General features: G+C 43.6%; 1 protein-coding gene across 1 annotated transcript; it reads right to left on the reverse strand.

Moving 5' to 3' along the window:
- Positions 1-7,779: 7,779 nt before the first annotated feature.
- LOC100896987 (T cell receptor beta variable 7-2) lies at positions 7,780-9,606 on the reverse strand. The gene is made up of 3 exons (XM_078343601.1): positions 9,539-9,606; positions 9,103-9,393; positions 7,780-8,053 (listed from the first exon to the last, which is right to left on the reverse strand). The coding sequence occupies exons 1-3, from the start codon at positions 9,585-9,587 to the stop codon at positions 7,983-7,985; spliced, it is 411 nt and encodes a 136-aa protein (XP_078199727.1). The 5' UTR covers positions 9,588-9,606; the 3' UTR covers positions 7,780-7,982.
- Between the last annotated feature and the right edge of the window lie 10,289 nt (positions 9,607-19,895).

Genomic DNA, 19,895 nt, shown 5'->3' on the forward strand with positions numbered 1-19,895 from the left:
AACTAAATCAGATCTGTCAGGAACTGGCCTCAGGTCTTGAGGAGCTGATGTTAGGCTGGAAATCATGGTGCCCATTCATGGTTCTGTCCCTCCACCACTCTCTCCAGGGTAAACTGATCTCTCTCTGTCCATGATGTCATTAGAGTCAGCATGTCTGAAAGGGACATAGGGGACAACATTGGAACTTTTTTGAAGAAAGGCATCATTTGTTATGAAATGGATTCTAGTATATAGCTCTAAATAGAGGGCTTTGCTAAACCAGGGTTAGGGTCTTAGTACGCTCCCTAATTCCTATTTAATTTGGCCAAGTAATTTAAACTATGGGCCAATTCCTCCACCTGTGAAATTAGAGTAGCAGTTGCATGTTAAGATGTTTTCTGATAGTCGAATTTCTAACTAATTGAAATTTTTCTAATGAATGCTTTCTATTTTGTGTTTAATAAAATGACAATAAATGATCAGATTAATATTTTTTCTAAGTCTTCTCCATGAAGCAGAATTGAACTGTGAATGTGCATTACTGTACTTAGTGCTTGCACTTCTGCAAAGGACTCTGCCAGCCATGTGACAGAATGCTTGATAGAAACAGTCAAATATGGCACATTTTATACTTCAGACCTTAAACATGTTATATGCGTGCAATGAAGTATTTTTAAACATTTTAAAAGAAGAAGATCCAGCCATATATGGCAATGTGGATAACCCTGCAGGACATTATGCTAAGTGAATAAGCCAGGCACAGAAAGACAAATACTGCATGATTCTGCTTATATGATGGAACCTAAATAACCAAACTAATAGGAAGCAAAGATGAAGGTTATTTCCAAGGGCTGCGGATTGGTGTGAATGGAGAGTTGCTGTTAATGGGTACGCAGTGTCAGCTAAGCAGGATGAATGAGCTCTAGAGATTGCTGTACAACCCTTTGCCTGTAGATTACAACACTGTATTGCACATACCAAAATGTGTTAAAAAGATAGATTTCATTTTACATATTCCTACTACAATTAAATTTAAAGACTATCTTAAAAAGGACTACTTAAAGACAGAAAAAAAGTCAATTTCTGTAATTTAGAAATCAGTAAATTATTTTAATAAGGAAAACAGCTTTTAAAATAAATGCAAATCTTAACACTCTAAAAAGCAAGAAACTTATTTTCACATAATTTTTTTTCTTTTCATGTTGCAGAATATCTTTTACAAAGAAGGATCCTCAAAAAGTTTATTGAACAGAAGAATAAGATTCACAAATGAATAACAATTCATGATCATTTTCCTCAAGGTGTATTATGTCAGTTACAGAAAGTCCACAGTGCAGAAAATTTTTCTTTTTATTTCCTACAATGGAGAATGAATGTATATGCTTGACCTAAAAGTTCCTTGGGCTTGTCAGGGAAGAGATTTTAATGACCACATATGAGACATGACCTTCCGCTCCTGCTAATGGGGATCTGAAATGAGGAAGCCAGAGGAGAGGACAGATGTGCAGAGCAGGCGGGTGTCCAGAGGTGTTGGAGGAACCCAGTACAGCCAGTTACTAAACATGAAACCAGGGACAGCTGCTTCCGGTAGATGTATTAACAGGTAGAATAATATTCACTCTGCCTGATGTAGGGGCATTAAAGCAGATCACATGTAGAAGCAGCAGAGAGTGCCCGGGAAAGGCCTGTCAGCTCTGCAGGGCCTGAGCCCCTCTGCTGGCAGCACCCCCCTCACAGTCACTTCCTGAGTGGGGTGGGAATGTTTCTGGCATTCCCTTGGGGAACTAGCATTTCCCAGTTACTCTCCCTGCAGGCCACCCCTGCCTACTCTATGCATTGGCAGACCCCAGGCTCTGCTGCTTCCTGCACCATTGCTGTCCCACACAACCCTGAAATTAAAAGTGGGGCAGGTAGAACACAGTACCCACATGCCACATGGCACCTTATTTTTCTCTGACAACCCCTGTCCCTTTCCTGACTCTGATTTCCAGTCCTTGGCACCCCAGCCCCTTCACCCTCCACTCCCATGGAGAGGCAGAGACACTCCCTTCCCTGCTGGGTCAAACTGAGGCCCCTATATCCCTATCTTTCCCTGGACAGTCCCAGGACCTACTCTGAATTCAAACCACCTCCAGATGCCAGGAGGCAGCCAAGCATTCCCTTCAGAATTCTCCTGGGTCACCCTCCACCCCTCCCCAGGATTCCCCATAGCTTTGTGGAGCCACAGCGCCTCCAAGTGGCTGATGTTCATAGTCTCACGGATTCACACCTTCTGACCTGATGAGCTCAAGATTTTCCAAGCCAATAACAGACATGCCCCCACTCCAAGCCCTGCAACCCCCACCCTCTCACACACATCCTCTCTATTGCTTTCCCAGAAGGGTTGATCTAGGGTGGAACTTCAAATTCACCCTTGGCCAGTGGAGTCAAAAGGACACATCTTGATTGCACAATAAACTGCTGTTACATCATTGCAATAAGTATCATAAGAAGGAAGAGAGGAGCCAGAATTATACAGGCCACAGGATGAATCAGTGTGAGGATATCGAGCAGATCCAGGCTATAAACAGGACATTCCAGAGCTCCCTTTGATTAATCAAACCCACGCCTTTTCACACTTTGTATTTAGATTTATTATTGCTAGACTTTAGACAGCACATTCTATAAAGAGAATTTTTCAATTTTACAAATTTATTTCTGAATTTATAAAAATCTTGAAATAAACTACCCTAGGAGATGTAACTTATGCAGATTCAATTCGGTCTGATATTTCCTATCGCTACCTAGAAGTACCCAGGAGGTCTGCCAATGACCCAGCACCTCTTAATAATGCCACACTGAGAAACTATATCCATGCAGCTAAGTCTCCACAGAAAACACACACACACACACACACACCACAAAATATCAATTAAAAAGTTTTTTTTTTAATTTTTGCTTTAAGTTCTGGGATACATGTGGAGAATGTGCAGGTCACACAAGTATACATATGCCATGGTGGTTTGCTGCACCTATCAACCCATCATCTAGGTTTTAAGCCTCCCTGCACTAGGTATTTCTCGTAATGCTCTACCTCCCCTTCCCCCACCACCCAACAGGCCCCAGTGTGTGATGTTCCCCTCCCTGTGTCCATGTGTTCTCATTGTTCAACTCCCACTATGAATGAGAACATGTGGTGTTAGGTTTTCTGTTCCTGCACACACACAATATGTTTTACTTGTAAAGGATGATGAGATTCCATTACTGAGCTCAACTAGTTTTTCAGTTTTTTAGGTTGATTTCTGAGAAGCACCTTTGATGAGGTTCCAGTCTCATCAAATCTGTAAGAACATGGCTGTGGAAAGTGTGTTTATGCCGAACAATTTGTTTTTGCAGGATCATGAGACTACAGCACAATTTTATTTGCTCCAAAGGAATATTTGCAAATTCCAGCCTTAGATAGAATTAGGATACTTTATAGCACTGACCATCAATTCTGACTATGAAGACACGAGTTGCTCAGAATACTGCAGAGATTGTATGAAAAACTGACACTATAAGAATTTTCATTACATTTCAAGTAAGTGGAGTCCCATTGAAGGAAGATAGTGATTAATGAGACTCCAAGATTCTATGTGAATGTACATTAGCTTATTCATTTTACAAACATCAAATAGTATTAATTATAAAATTGGCTTTTCTTATGAAAATAAAGAAAAGAAAGTGCTACAGTCCAGGGCAGGGTGTGGTGGCTCACACCTATAATCCTAGCACTTGGGAGGCCGAGGCAAGTGGATCACTTGAGATCAGGAGTTCTAGACCAGCTTGGTCAAGATGGCGAAACCCTGTCTCTACTAAAAATACAAAAAATTAGCCAGGCATAGTGGCATGTGCCTATAATTCCAGCTACTTTGGAGGCTGAAACATGAGAATCACTTGAACCTGGGAGGGTGGAGGTTGCAGTTAGCTGAGATCATGCTACTGTACTCCAGCCCAGGGGACAGAGTAAAACTCGAAAGAAAGAAAGAAAGAGAGAGAGAGAGAGAGAGAAGAAGGAAGGAAGGAAGGAAGGAAGGAAGGAAGGAAGGAAGGAAGGAAGGAAGGAAGGAAGGAAGGAAGGAAAGAAGGGAGGGAGGGAGGGAGGGAGGGAGGGAGGGAGGGAGGGAGGGAGGGAGGGAGGAAAGGAACGATTCAGACCGGTTCCTGGGAATGTCAAGGTAAGAAGCAAAGAGTAAAGCAGGTATGAGACCATCCTTGACAGATGAGCAGGGTCTGGATGTGTCTGGAGAGAACGAAAGTTTCTGTCCATGGAAATAGTGAACAGAAATGCAGATAATGCAAAAGTCCAATGAGTTTTAGAAAATGTTCAAAGGACTGTTTAATTAGAAGGTCATTGAATCTGGGCACTGAGTGTCAGAAAGGAATCCCAGGGATGCAGAATTTATCTTGAGAGAAACTGGAGAGCACTTGTTCCTCTAGGACCAAGAGTGACCTGACCTCCTCTGTGTTTTAGGAAGTACTTGACTGTGTCCCAAGGAGTCAAGACTAGAGTCGGAAGTCGAGGAAGAAGACATCTCAAATGAGTCATTAGATTTTGGACTTTTGAGTTAGTTCTGGAATGAGTTAAGACTTTGGGAGACTGTTGGGAAGGCATAATTACATCTTGCCATGTGAGAAGGACATGAGTTTTGAGAGAGGAAAGAAGGCAGGATGATAGAGTTTGAATATTCATCCCTGTAAAGTCCTTTGAACTGACTGTACCACGGACTACACCATAGTCAAGCCACGGTGACCCCTGTGACCTGCACGTGCACCTCCAGATAGCCTCCTGGAGCCAGAAAGTTTGAGGTAACAGAAAAACTGCAAAAAAAGAATAGCTAGTTCCTGCACTGTGTGATTAACCATCATTGTGACATTCTGCCATTGTTCCTGCCTCAACTAATAAGCCAACCTTGTGACATTGGATCCTGTGACAGCCTCCCCCCACTTGCAAAAACCACCCTGAATTGTAACTTTCCACAGCCTACCCCAAACCTATAAAACCAGCTCCTATCCCACCACCCTCTGCTGACTCTCTTTTCAGATTCAGTCCGCTCACACCGAGTGAACAAATAGCCTCGTTGCTTACGCAAAGCCTCTTTAGGGGGTCCTTCATTCAGAGTGTGCTTACAGTCTCCACCCATGTCTCATGTTGAATTACAATCCCCAGTGATGGAGGTGGGGCCTGGTGGGTGGCATTTGGGTCATGGGGGCAGATCCTTCATGGCTTGCTGCTGTCGTCATGAGAGCGAGTGAGTTCTTGCAAGATCCCGTCATTTTAAAAGTGTGTGGCAGCTCCCCCTCAGATATGGTTTGGTTCTGTGTCCCCACCCAATCTCGCCTTGAATTGTAATAATTAACACATGTCAACAAAATGTCAAGATAACACAGGCAAGAAATTCAGAATCCTGAAGAGATTTAAATAATTAAAAACAATCAGAAATTCTGGAGCTGAAAATGCAGTTGACATTCTGATGAATGCATGGGGGTTTCGACCTCACAATTGATGAGGCAGAAGAATCAGTGAGATTGAAGACAGGCTATTTAAAAATATACCACCAGAAGAGACAAAAGAATAAAAAATAATGAAGCGTACATATAAGATTTAGAAAATAGCCTTGAAAGGGCAACTCTAAGAGTTATTGACCTTAAAGAGGAGGTAGAGAAAGAGATAGGGCTGAAAGTTTATTCAAAGCTATGATAACAGAAGAAATTCCCAAACTCAGAGAAAGCTATCAGTATTAAAGTACAAGAAGATCAGCGAACACCAATGTTTAGGTCCAAAAGACTACATCAAGAGAATAATCAAACTCCCATTTTCAAGGATAAAGAAAGGATTCTAAAAGCAGCAAGAGAAACAGATAACATGCAAGGGAACTCCAATATGGTCTAGCAGCAGACTTTTCAGTGGAAATCTTACAGGTCAAGAGATAGCAGTACAATATATTTAAAGTGCTGGGAAAAAAAACATTAATACGAGAATAGTATACCCAGTCAAAATATCCTTCAAACATGAAGGGGAAAGACTTTCCCAGACAAGCAAAGCCTGAGGGACTTCTAACTAGGCTCAGGCAGGATCCACCTATTCTCATGGAGGTTGTTGCCTGGTGAGACCTGCAGGAAAGATGGGGTGCAGCAGAGATGCACTGGGCTTAGGGCACAGCCCTCCCTTCTCTTTCCCATGTTCCTCTGACAGTTGCTCCTCTGTCTGCACCTGTCCCTGACACCAAGGCTGCCTGGCCAAAGTGCTTCAGCTGTGGATCTCAATCAAGATTAGAGGAACTTCCTGCCTCTTGCATATCTGTAAGTAGCCAAGCAATAACTGAAAACTGCTGCAACATCTGCCTAATATTGGATCCACGCCCTAATTTTTCTTAACCATTTCCCACCCAGGCTGCTTTCCAAATTGCCCCAGTCCCTTAGATCCCAGTGGGCCATAGTGCCATCTTGTGGCCAGTGAGTGAAAGATTGATCATTGTTTCTTCTGCAGTGGCCCAGGGGATGCTGGGAAGTGCCTGCAGAGTCAGCTGGGAGAATATTCCAGAAGTGCCATCCTGCAGGTTTTATGAGCAACTTGCCTAAACCCCTATCCCAACACTAGCTTTAACCCAGACTGTTTCTTTGAGTTACCAAGCTTAATATCCTACCCTAATTCTAAATAATTTTTACCCCATAGCTGCCGTTATAGTCACACTGACATTTTCTTCCTTAAAACTAAAGAGAGGAATAGAATAGGAAGAATGGAAGGAAATAGCATTTACTCTAAAGAAGAAAAAAACACAGAAAGTGAAGTGTAATGTTATTTCATTTCCATTATCAAAGATAAATATGTCCCCCTAAATGACAATGCTACCATAAAAATAAAGATTAGCAAAAGACTGAGCAGATAATGTGATTACCTTCAAGATGGGGTCAAACGTGTTAATAAAAAGTAAAACTGGAATATAAAAATACCTTGCAAGGCAATAAGCAATCGTGGAGCAAGCAGTGTCTTATGGGAAAATAAGGATGGATATAAATAAGACCAGCAAAAGGCCAGCTTCAGAAAAGGGATAACTTGTACAATGCCCGTCTGCTGATCTGAGCAGCGGAGAGGGAGGAGATGATTCTGGAAGAGGCAGAGGAGTGGTGGGAGATGAGGGCATGCTGGTGTAAAACAGCATCATAAGGAAGCAAATCAGCCAGGGAACTGGGGATGATAGGACCTTTGTAGCCACTGTCTTTTGTGACAGACCAGATGAACCATTTCTCTTCCCAATGACTTGCTCTGCAGCCCTTGCTCCATCCCAGTTAAAGGCTCCCGGTATTTCTCCTCCTCAGGTTCCCATGGACCAACTCTTCTTCCTTCACTGTTGAGCAGGGACTAAAGGAGAGGTCATTCCTGCCCTGAAGTCTCACAGGAACTGGCATAGTCCTCTCTCGTGGCTTGATCACATGCCCCCAACTCTGTGCCCTTTCATTTCCAGTAGACTGAAAGTTAGGTGTGAGTAATAAACCTTGAGCAATGCCTTCATCACAGGACGTGTAAGTGACTGCTTTCAAAATTATTGCTGTTTCTCTCACTGCCTCAGAATATTTCTGAACAGAGGAGATGCACAATTGGAATGATTTCTTAAAGTAGGTTAACCACAAAAGTCTTTCAAAGTGCCATAAATAATGCAACCAAAAATAATTGCTCTCTCCAAATGGTGACATTGTAGAGTGAAACACAAAGCAAATAAAATTATGTCAAATATTTGAGAGGAGCCTCAGAAACCCAGTCCTTCCTACACAAACATCATCGTATGGCCTCCCTCTACCTGAGAGGCAGCAGAGCCACACCCGTGCCCTGCACCTGGCAGGAAAGCCCTGCTGGAGCCTGTGGGGAGCTGGCAAGGACCAGTCTTGGTGATTCTGCCCCAGAGCAGGGATTCTCTGGGAGCTCTGGATGAACTCCAGGGACTGAGATGGATGGGGGCTGTACTATATATTGGAGAGGAGGACATTTAGAGTGAGTGTGATCTTTTTGACCTCTCATCGGAAAATAGATCCAAGGTCATTGCTGACTGGTGTGGAGCTGCTTAGTTTCCAAAGCCAATTAGTCCATGCCCCAGGGTGTGTCTGTGCCACTGAAGAATCAGCTGGCTGTAAAGTGGTTTGCAGTCCAGAGCGGCTGCTTCCGCATCTCTGCTCCCAGTGACTGCAGCATCTACGTATTCCATGCAAGGGAGGATGATTTGAAACTAATGAGCTGGTTCACCATTTCCTTTAGCTGCATTCGTAATAGGTGTCATGTTCCAGACCAGCTTATAGGAGACACAGACCCACAAAACAAGAGCATTTGCAGATTGAATAGAAATAAGGTCAGTTGAGGCCATCTTAGACCATGGTTTCTAAAAGGAAGAGCAGAAAGGAGGTGAATTCTGAGTCCTTTTAGCCTCACAAGACATGGTGCAACAGGGACATCATTGTCTCAGAAAGCATTCCAATGATGTGCTAGTAAACTGTCTGTGGATGTGGGGACATGTGGGTGGTGGAAGCTTTCACCAATTTCTGTTGTATCAACATAGGCCCCATGGTGGATTTCAAGCTGTCAACACGGCTTCACCAAATGGGGAGCTGGGAAGAGTGTGCTTATTTGTCTCTCGTGAGTCAGAAAATCTGGCTCCAGCACATCACTGGACTCAGAAGCACAACTTTCAGAGTTCTTCAGTGCTTAATACTCAACGCCTAGAAATGAGGCATGAGCACGATAGCACAGCCCACTGTTTTCATGATAGGATCTTCACGTGGACAAAGTGGGTCAGGGTCTTAGAGGGGACAAAGGGATGTTTGAGCACAGAAAGGATTGATGAGTTCTCTGAAGTTTCTAAGAGCACAGAGCTCTCAGAATTATTATGGCTGGTTTGGAAGCTACCACCACCCACATTTACAGTTGCTGTGTCCCAGGGGTGAATTTGTGGTTTCTTTCTAACCTAAGGACAGCCAAGGTCCAAATCTACTTGTTTCCCTTGGGGAGGGAGGAACAAAGGAGGCCTCTGTTAAGGGTCTCCAGGAGCTGCAAGGAGAGAGAAGGATGAGGTTTGTGAGCAGGAAGGAGGTGACTGTGCCCCACTGTGGCTAAGCTGCTGGCACAGAGATACACAGCCGAGTCTTTCTGCTCCGTGCGCTGGATCTTCAGAGTGGAGAAGGATCGCCCAGACCTCTCTGCAAAGAACCGATCACTGGGCAGCCCTGATTTGTCTGGTGCATCATTGCCTTGGAAGTAAATTAGAAACTCCAGGCCCTTCCCCAGGCTCTGTCGGTACCAATAAAGGGCATTATGACCTGAAACTGGGTCACACCTGAGAGCTACATCCTTTCCCTTCTCTGTGATCTTGTTACTGGGGGACTGGGAGACTCCAGCACCTGTGTGATCTGTGGAGACAGAAGTTGGGAACAGAATGAGGAAAACAATTTTAGTCATCACAGAAACACATACATCCCACCCCTACACACACACACACACACACACACACACACACACAGTGAGACTGAGACTGCTTGGTGTCTGAGGACTCACCTGCTCCCAGGAGGCAGAGGGCTGCCCAACAGAGGAGCCTGGTGCCCATGGCAGAGTCAGGGCAGGATGGGGGCTTTACCAGATCAGGGTCACTATGAGCCGGAGCAGAGAAGGAGGGACGTCCCTGGCCTTACATGGAAGTTCCCACCGTGACATCACTTCCTTTCTCAATCTGCATGACCTTGGGAACATAGGATTTATATTGGAACACACGTGGATGACTACTTTTAATATTTATAAGCTCCTTTTAAGCAACATTATTGCATGGGTCTTCACTTTGGGCTCCCATGCTGCCTGGACCCAGAGGCCTCACACTGCACCTCTGAGTTCATCTCCTCATCCCACAGCCGCTCCTCTGTCTGCTGGGCATGTTCTCTAGGATGTGCAAACAGCACCCCCAACACAAGGCACCAAGTGGTGAGCTCATTGTCTTTCCTGAAAATCAGGGTCCCCAATGCCATCTGCATTCATGCCCCAGCCTCCTCCATTCCCCCAGTCACACGTGCCCAATGGGGTTGTCCCATCACAAGGGTTCCCTCACGAGCTGCACCTCATGCCTTTCTTCTGGGACCGTTTCCCACCCTTGTTATCAGAAAAGATACCTTGATGGCAAACTCACAGCTTTTTTTTTTAGTTTTCCATATTTTATTTTCCTGTCCTATAGATATTTTTATCAATCTCAATCTTCAATAAATGAGGGCTACAATTCTGATTTAACGGCTATTTTTCATCCTTTCTTGACTCTGACTGTTTCTTTCATTCTATTCCACTGGAAGATATTTATCGTTCCCTTTTGACTGCTGTTAAAATCTTCTGTTTGTCATTTATGCTCTGCACTTTCACTGGGACCTGCCTATTTGTCTTGCAATTCATCTGAATTCTTGAAAGAGGATTTAGGTCCTCAAACATCTCAGGAACATTCTCAGCTAACATCACATACACAGTCACCTCAGGCCATTTTCCCTATTTTCTCTTTCTAAACCTTCAATTATGTACAAGAAAAAAAAAAAAAAAGAAAAATTTCAATAAGGCTGGGCACAGTGGCTCAAGCCTGTAATCCCAGCATTTTGGGAGGCTGAGGCAGGTGGATCATTTGAGGTAGGGAGTTCAAGACCAGCCTGACAAACATGAAGAAAACTCATCTCTACTAAAAATACAAAATTAGCTGGGTGCGGTGGTGCATGCCTGTAATCCCAACTACTCCAGACTCTGAGGCAGGAGAATCGCTTGGACCTGGGAGGCAGAGTTTTCAGTGAGCCGAGATTGTGCCATTGTACTCCAGCCTGGACAACAAGAGCAAAACTTTGCCTCAAAAAAAATTTCTTTTCAATAAAACATTATATACTTTATAATATACTAGAAACTTCACTTTTTCCTAGTTCCTTCACTTTTTAAATATTTTGTTTTTAATTTTCTGTGCTGCATTCTCGATGATTTCTTGGTATCTATTTTGATATTCTACTAATCTCTTTAGGAGCATCTAATCTGCTGTTTAGCTTCCGTTCTCTTTTCTGTAGTAATCGTAATGATTTCTAGACATTCTATTTGATTGTTTCTTTAATGTTTTTGATGGTTTGGGACCGTCTCTTTTTTCTTGTTCTTGTTTCAGTTCCTTCTTGTATTCCTTTAAATAAAGTTCTTCAAACGTTCACATCTTATGAAGGCAAAGTTTTAAATCTTTAGGATGTCATGTCTGTTTTAATGGTTTATTGCTTCTGCTCACTGCTTCTTATTGGTTTTTGTTTTAGTATTTTGAATAGTGGGAATAAATTGCTCTGATGTTAATCTGTGAAATTCCGGAGAGGCCAGGGTTGAGAGTGCAGAATGTCTAGACTCTGTAGCTTTTTCAGCTGTCTGCGGTCTCACCCCCAAATGTGTGGAGTCAGAAACTGTCTGCTGCACTCTGAGCTGCCAAATACCCGCCGTAGGTTAGATTCCTCACATCCTGCTCAGAGGATGGCCCCAATGTAGGTTCCAGAAGAGAATTCTGATTTTCCATTTCCTTTTTATTATGGTTCCTCCATAAAATACAGCGTGTAAGGCTGCCTGTGCATGACTTTTTCTCCTGTTCTTCCAAGGAAATCGAACTCCTAGCATCAAAGGTTTTTTCCCACCATTAGCCAACTTAAGACAATTATGGGACAAAATAGCTCACTATTTAGGTCCAACTATTACAAAGGAAAATCAATTACTTTTGCTGTTGTTGTTTGTTTGTTGAGATGGTGTCTTGCTCTGTCACCAGGCTGGAGTGCAGTGGTGCGATCTCGGCTCACTACAGCCTCCACCTCCCAGGTTCAGGTGATTATCCGACCTCAGCTTCCTGAGTCATTGGGACTACAGGTGCACACCACCATGCCCAGCTAATTTTTGTATTTTTAGTAGACATGGTGTTTCACCATGTTGGCCAGGATGGTCTTGATCTCTTGACCTTGTGATCCGCTCACTTTGGCCTCCCAAAGTGCTGGAATTACAGGCATGAGCCACCATGCCTTGACAAATCAATATATATATTTTGTATGTTGAAATCATATGCTCTCCTTTGAGTAGAATAGGATTTCACATTAATCATAAGTTAAACCTGCCTAGCTAGATCTCCCCTCCAGACCTTCTCTTCCTCAGCTCCCCCTACATTTATATAAGGTCTAATTCCTGTCATAAATCCTCCTCTCCATAGTACTTTTAGTGGCTTCATTTTGTTGATGTAAACCTAATGGAGTTTTTGATACCAGAATTGGTTTAAAAAAAAAAACAAATCCAAAACTGTATGCATGGGTTTCTGGAAATGGATCTCTGATCTGTTTACATTTGTTGTGGGGAAAAGAGCCTGAAAGAGGCCACAGGGACCTGGAGGAGGCCTGGTGCTGTGAACACACGAGGAAGCCTTGACCTAGGGGTGGCCACCCCGATAGCGACTCCCCATCAATTTCAAGGACCTACCCTAATCCAGCAATCAAAGGGGTAAGATTTCCTGTCCTTCATGCCAGATCTCTGCCAGGGTAAAATGGATCTAGGGTGCTCCTGGTATTCATCCATCCATCCACTCATCAGGTAGTCATTGACTCATCCATTCTCTATGAAATGGGTCTCCCTATGTTCCAGGCACTGCTGTTGGTATATAAAGCAGGCATAGCCTTGGCCTTCATGCGGTTTAAAGTGTCTGGAAGATTCCAATTGTGCTACATTCTACTGACTAACAGACACATGATACCATGAGAGATTATGAGAGAGAAACTGACCTTAGCTGGGAGGCAAGGGAAGCATAATGGTGATTATCATTAGGGCTGATCATGCTGAGATCTGAGGTCCAGGTAGGTGTCAACCACTACAGAAAGGAAGGTTCCAGCCCAGGGCACAGGAAATGGACTTTGGAGTCTCTCAACCTGGCTGGAGTAGAGAAGGGCAGGAGACTGGGGAGGAGAAACCCGGTAAGGCCTTGGAGGGTAACTGTGAATATAGGAAATGCAGACTGCAACTAAGACCCCATTTGGGTTCTATATGAGGAAAAATCATAGAGAGAGGAAAGCATGTGGTACCCAGGTAGAGATGGGAGTCTAAATGGATCTGAAATATAAATCCTATTCCATCTAGGAGTCCTCAGACTCAGGTCAATGACTAGGAAAGTCAGAGACGGGAAAACCCTGGCCCCAACCCAAATGGACTGCTCAGAGGAAAGACCAGAGGGCCACAAAGAAGACATCTGAGGCCCTGCGACCAGTCCAGGCCTGGATTACACTGACTGCAGAGGCACCTGGCCCAGACCAAGGCTCACACTGCCTGGGCCCATTGGGGCTCCAAAGTTTCTGGTGCTAGGACCAAGGACATTGCTGAGTCTTGGGTGGGGGAGGAGGGCAGAGCCTCCCTGCCTTTATGTGCAGAGAGGAGACAGCCTTGCAGCACTGTGGAGTCACTGCTGGCACAGAAGTACACAGATGTCTGTGAGGGAGAAGCTGCCTCCAGCCTGAGTGGGAAATCCTTTGTGTTTGATCTGGAGACATTGTAGCCATCGTGGACTTCTCCTTTGTCAGTGGTACCTTCACCAACTGAGTAATGAATCAGCCTCAGCCCCATGCCTGGGTCTTGTCGATACCAGTACATGCGGTCATGGTTCATATCCTGGGAACACTCCATTGTTGTGCTCTGTCCTGTCCTCAGGACCTGGAATTTTGGGGTTTGAGTGACACCAGCATTCACTGGACCTGCAGAGAAGGAGAACAAAGCTGATGCTGCAGCCCCAGGAGGAAGGCTCTGGGCCTTGAAATCCACACAGGAGCCCTGCCTAGGACTCACCTGCCCAAAAGAGACAAAAGGTTGCACAGCACAGGAGGCTGATGCTCATGGCAGGTGCTGCAGGACGGAGGAGTCTTCTGGGTCTGTGTGTTGATGAACGGGGAACAGGGCTCTCAAGGGAGTCATTCTGAGACCTCATTCTCCCTGCTTGGGCCCCATCACCTTCCTGTCAGGAGAGGCCACGCCTCTGCTCCAGATAGTCAATTTCAAGATAAATGCACCAGTGAACAAGTTGGATGGGAAGAATGCCTTTGTCTGAATTGATGCAAGTCTACATTTTTTTTCCAATCTTTTGGTAATTAGTTTGTAACTCAATGTAACTCAAAATTATACTCAATGTATAATTTTGGTAATTAGTTTGTAACTCAATGGTATATTACACAATGTATAGTTTGTATAATATACATTCCCATGGTGATATAATTACTTGGCTGTGCATGGTGGCCCACATCTGTAATCTTAGCCCTTTGGGAGGCTGAAGAGATCAGATCACTTGAAGCCAGGAGTTGGAGACCAGCCTGGCCAACATGGCGAAACCCCATCTGTACTGAAAATATAGAAATCAACCAGGCATGCTGGCACATACCTGTAGTCCCAGTTACTCGGGAGCCTGAGCCACCATAATCACTTGAACCAGGGAAGCAGAGTTTGCAGTGAGCCGAGATTATGCCACTGCACTCCATCCTGGATGATAGAGTAAGACTCCATCTCAAAATAATAATAATAATAATAATAATTACTCATTGATACACTGGTGTTGGTTATCTAAATATTGCTATAGTATAGAATCTTAGAAAAAAATCATCTTGTCTTCCTGGTGTTTTTGACTCCTGTGTCCCAGATACTCCTTCAAGTATCCTTTTCTAATTTGCTTAATTGACCATAATCCTGTTAAAGTCCTGTGCCTATATTGGTTTTCTCTGTCATCAGGTCTCCAAATCCCAGGGGCAGGCTCATCGACATTGGAGGAGTCGTTTTGCTCTGTTTCTTGGCAACTCACTGACGGATGGGACTCCTGACAAGCCCAGCTGAGCACCTTCAGCTCCACCCAGGACTCTGCTTTCTGTGTCAGTGGAGATCACAGCAGGCAGGACAACCTCGTGCTGGTGACTGCCCTCTCTCTGTGTGGACCATGGTGGCCGCCCAGCGCTGCCCATGATCTATGGGCATAAAGGTGTCCTGGGCATGAGGGACTTGGGGAGACAGGGCAGACTTTAGGGTAAGGAAGGAGCTCTGGGTTTATTTGAGATGACATATTTCATAGTCTATATCCCTTTGTGCAGTATTCCTGCCATTAATTTAGTAATAAATAAAAAGGAACTAACCCAAATGCCTATCCATCAACAAATGGATACAGAAACTGTGATATATGATGAAATACTATGCAGCCAGAAAAACGAATGAATTGTTAACAGCATTTGCAGTGACCTGGATGAGATGGAAGAGTATTATTCTAAGTGAAGCAACTCAGGTATGGAAAAACAAACATTGTATGTTCTCACTGATATATGGGAGCTAAGCTATGAGGACTCAAAGGCATAAGAATGACACAACAGACTTTGGGGACTTGGTGGGGAGAGTGGGAGGGATAAAAGACTACAAATAGGGTGCAGTGTATACTGCTCAGGTGATGGGTACACCAAAATCTCCTAAATCATCACTAAAGAACCTACTCATGTAACCAAATACCACCTGTACCTCAATAACACCTGGAAAAATACAAATTAAAGTTAAAAAATATTTCTGTCATAGCCTACAGTCATGAACATGGAGTGTTTTAAAAAAAAAAAAAAGGAGCATGAAAACCGTCTCTTTGGTGCACAGAGCCCCACGTTTGGAAGGACCCTGCACTTGATTTTACACTCTGCTTTCATGATCTTCAAATTCTTAACAGTGTCTGAACAAAGGACCAGCCAATGAGTCTTGCCACTGGTGGTAAACACATGATTTTGTTTCATATTCTGCTCACCTCCCCCGTGCTGGCTTCCTGTCAGCACAAGAGGGTCTGGGTCACTCAGCATCTATGGGACTTAAGAAGAAAGGACATATAAAGTCACAGCAAAGGGCCACCTGGTACTGAAAGTCACAGTATTTATTTTAGTTTAGTTTTGATTTTTTCATGTTACTGGGGTACAGGTGGTGCTTGGTTACATGAGTCGGTTCTTTAGTGGTGATTTGTGAGATTTTGGTTGACCCATCATCCCAGCAGTATATACCGCACCATATTTGTAGTCTTTTATCCCTCGACCCCACCCACTGTCCCCGCCAAGTCCCCAAGTCCCCTGGGATCCAACAAGCCCACAAATACGTTCCACATGTGGGCCCAGGACTCTTGTTCAGAAGATGGAGAAACACATGGTACAGTGGCGTGGTGTCCAGGGCAGGAAGAGAACAGGAAGATGGATTTTAGATCAAGGCTCAGGTTTTATGGGTTGGACACTTGGGGTCAAGTCCAAGTGAACCCTTCTCCCAATAAGACATCATCTGTCAATGAAGTCACTGTTACTATGGTTTGCTTGATCCCACATGCTTACTGTGTGAACACAAAGCCCAGCTGCGTGTGTGTCTGATGGAAACTCAAAATAATTTCCATAAAGATAATTAATTTCTGTCAATACATAACATAAAGTTATTTGATGGAATGAGTTGATGATAAAATAAATGAATAAAAATGAATACATTTTGTAGAAGCAGCTGCTACCAGTCAAAGAGACCTTTTAAGGTTATTTTAGCACAACGTCCATCTCCAGATAGAATTGTCCCTAACATGGATCAGGTAGCTCACGTGGCTTCAACCCCTTCTAAAACCATAAAACCTTCCAGGAATGCCTCCCTGCCTTGGTGATTTAGCTATGTATTCAAGAGGATTAATCAGAAGATGTTTTAAATTTGCATTAAAAATATTTGTAAAGAAAACTACCCTCTAGTTATAGACGTGCCATCATTGGTTGTTGGGGACAAAGAGAGGTACTGCAGAGGGGTATGAGGGACTTTCTGGGTGACACAGATGTTTTACATCTTCATAGAGGTGGAGTTGCATGCGTATGTACATATATGTTGCTCAAAAATCACTGATCTGTTTATTTAAAAGGTGCCATGTCTACCTCATATAATTTAGATATTAGTAATGTTGATTTTTAAATGTCTGAGGGGATATGTATGCTACATCCTCTAGTTAATTTTATCAAATGAATTATCAGGCATATATATTTCCATTTCTGTGACTTCTGAGTCCTCAATCTAAGAATTCTTGGTGGAATGTGTCCATATCTGTCTGCACACTGGTATGGTGGAAGAGGTTGTCTGAGATCAGCAAAGGGAATCAAAACATCTAGGCTTGAACTATATACTAGATACTTTATGCTATTACATTTTTTTTTCTTTTTTTCTTTTTGAGACAGAGTTTCTCTTGTTGCCTAGGCTGGAATGCAATGATACTATCTTGGCTCACTGCAACCTCTGCCTTCTGGGTTCAAGCAATTCTCCTCCCTCAGCCTCCCGAGTAGCTGGGATTATAGGTATGCGACACCACGCCTGACTAATTTTGTATATTTAGTAAAGACGATGCTTCTCCATGTTGGTCAGGCTGGTCTCGAACTCTTGACCTCAGGTGATCTGCTTGCCTCGGCCTCCCAAAGTGCTGGGATTACAGGCATAGCCACCATGCCCGGTAGCTACTCAATTTTATATAGAAATCTGTTGATAGACAGTAGTAGTTTCATTTGGTAGATACAAAATTAAGAAATTAAACTTAACCTGTCAAGAACTGGCCTCAGGTCTTGATGAGCTGGTGTTAGAACGGGAGTCAGGACTGGGCGTCATGATGCCTCTTCAGACTTCTTTCCTTTCACCACTGTCTCCAGGGTAAACTGATCTCCAGCTATGATGTTACTAGAGCCAGCAGGTCTAAAAGGGATATAGGGGAAAACATTCCAATTTTTTGTAGGTTGGAAGCTTTATGAAATAGTTTATAGCACAGAGCTATGAACACGGATCTTACACTGGGCAGGGTTGGAGTCCCAGTACTGCATCCTAATAGTTATTTAATTTGGTCAAGTTATTTAACTGATGGACCAATTCTCTCACAATGAGAAAAACATTTGTGTCTTAAGGTTTCCTTCTGGCAGTTGAATTTCTAAATAATTGAAACTTCCTCAAGGACTTCTATTTTGTGTATAGTAAAATAACAGTAAATGACAGAATTATTATTTTTTTTGAAATCTTGTCCATGGAGTAGAATTGAGAGGTGAATGTGCGTTAATGTAATCCATGCTTTCAGTTCTGCCAATGACTCTGCCGCTCATGTGACAGAGGGTTTCACAGAAACAGTCAAAGCCCATAAACGTGGTATCTTCGTACAATGGAATATTATTAAGCATTAAAAAGAAGAAAATCCAGCCATTCATGGCAACATGGATAGAGCTGCAGTACATTGTGCTAAGTGAACAACCCTGGCACAGAAAGACAAATACTGCGTGGTTCTGTATAGCAGGACACCTAAAAGCCGAACTCATGGAAGCAAAGATAAAAATGGTGATATCTGAGGGCTGGGAGCAGAGGAAATGGGCAGTTGCTGTCAGCAGGTATAAGATTTCAGTTAAGTGGCCAGGCGCAGTGGCTCACGCCTGTAATCCCAGCACTTTGGGAGGCTGAGGTGGGTGTATCACAAGGTCAGGAGTTCAAGAACAGCCTGGCTAATATGGTGAAAACCCGTCTCTACTAAAAATACAAAAATTAGTCAGGTGTGATGATACATGCCTATAGTCCCAGCTACTCAGGAGGCTGAGGCAGGAGACTCACCTGACCTCAGGAAGTGGAGGTTGCAGTGGACTGAGATCACACCACTGCACTCCAGGCTGGGAGACAGGGCAAGACTTGGTCTATAAATAAATAAAGAAATAAATTCAGTTCAGCAAGATGAGTAAGATCTAGAGAGCTTCTGTACAAGCTTGTACTTGTAGATTACAATACTATGTTGTACAGTTTGGAAATACAGATCTCGTTAAATGTTCTTACCACATTAAATTAAAAAGCTGGCGAAAATGAGGGAGGTAGCTAAAGAGAGAAAGAACGAGAAAAGGAAATTTGTATAATTCAGAAACTGAGTAAAGTACTTTGAATAAGTGAAACTAAAATAAAATAAATTTAAGCCTTAATACTCTAAAAAGAAATATTTTTTATTAAACTGTTTTTCATTTTTAATTTTATGTCATAAAATAGACAAAGAAAGGGCCTCAACAACTTTGTTGAATAAAAGATATAAAATAAAACAACTAATGGATAACAATTCCTCATGTTACTTTTCCTCAAGGTAGACCATATCCGTTACAGAAATTCTACGACGTAGAAAGTTTTATCTTCCTTTTTGCTACAATGAAGGATGAATGGATATGCTTAGCCTTGAAGTCATATGTTTCTTGGACCTGTCAAGGAAGAGGTTATAATGGTCACATAGGAGGCATGACCTTCTCTCCTGCTAATGGGACCTAGATTGAGGAAGCCAGATGAGGGGACAGATGTACAGAGTAGGGGAGGGTGTAGAGGTGTTGGAGAGCACACGATAGCCAGTTATTAAATATGAGACCAGAGACAGCTGCCTTCCCTAGTATAAAAAAAAACAGGCACAAAAATAAATTCCTGTGATTTCAGTAAGCATTTAGAGAAGCAGCAGAGAATGCCTGGAAAAGAAACGCCTGTCAGCTCAGCAGGGCCTGAGCCCCGCTAGCTGGAAGCACCTGTGTCAAGGTCACTTCGTGAACAGGGGCAAGAAAGTTTCTGGCATATCCTCCGGGAGCTGGCCTTTCCCAGTGACTCTCTCTGCAGGCCACCCCTGCACACTGCAACTACTGGCAGGGCCCAAGCTTTGCTGCTCCACGAGATCTTCCAGTCCTACACAGCCCTGAAATTAAAGGTGTGGCAATGCAGTCCCCACATGCCCACATCACACCTTCCTTTCCTCGGCCTTCCCGGTCCTAGACCTGACACTCACTCCCAGCCCTTCCCACCCCAGCCTCTTCACCCTCCACTGCCCATACAGAGGAAGAAACACTCCCTTCTTGGTGCAAACTGA

Source organism: Callithrix jacchus, chromosome 11 (genome assembly GCF_049354715.1).
Source record: "Callithrix jacchus isolate 240 chromosome 11, calJac240_pri, whole genome shotgun sequence".
NCBI lineage: Eukaryota > Metazoa > Chordata > Mammalia > Primates > Cebidae > Callithrix > Callithrix jacchus.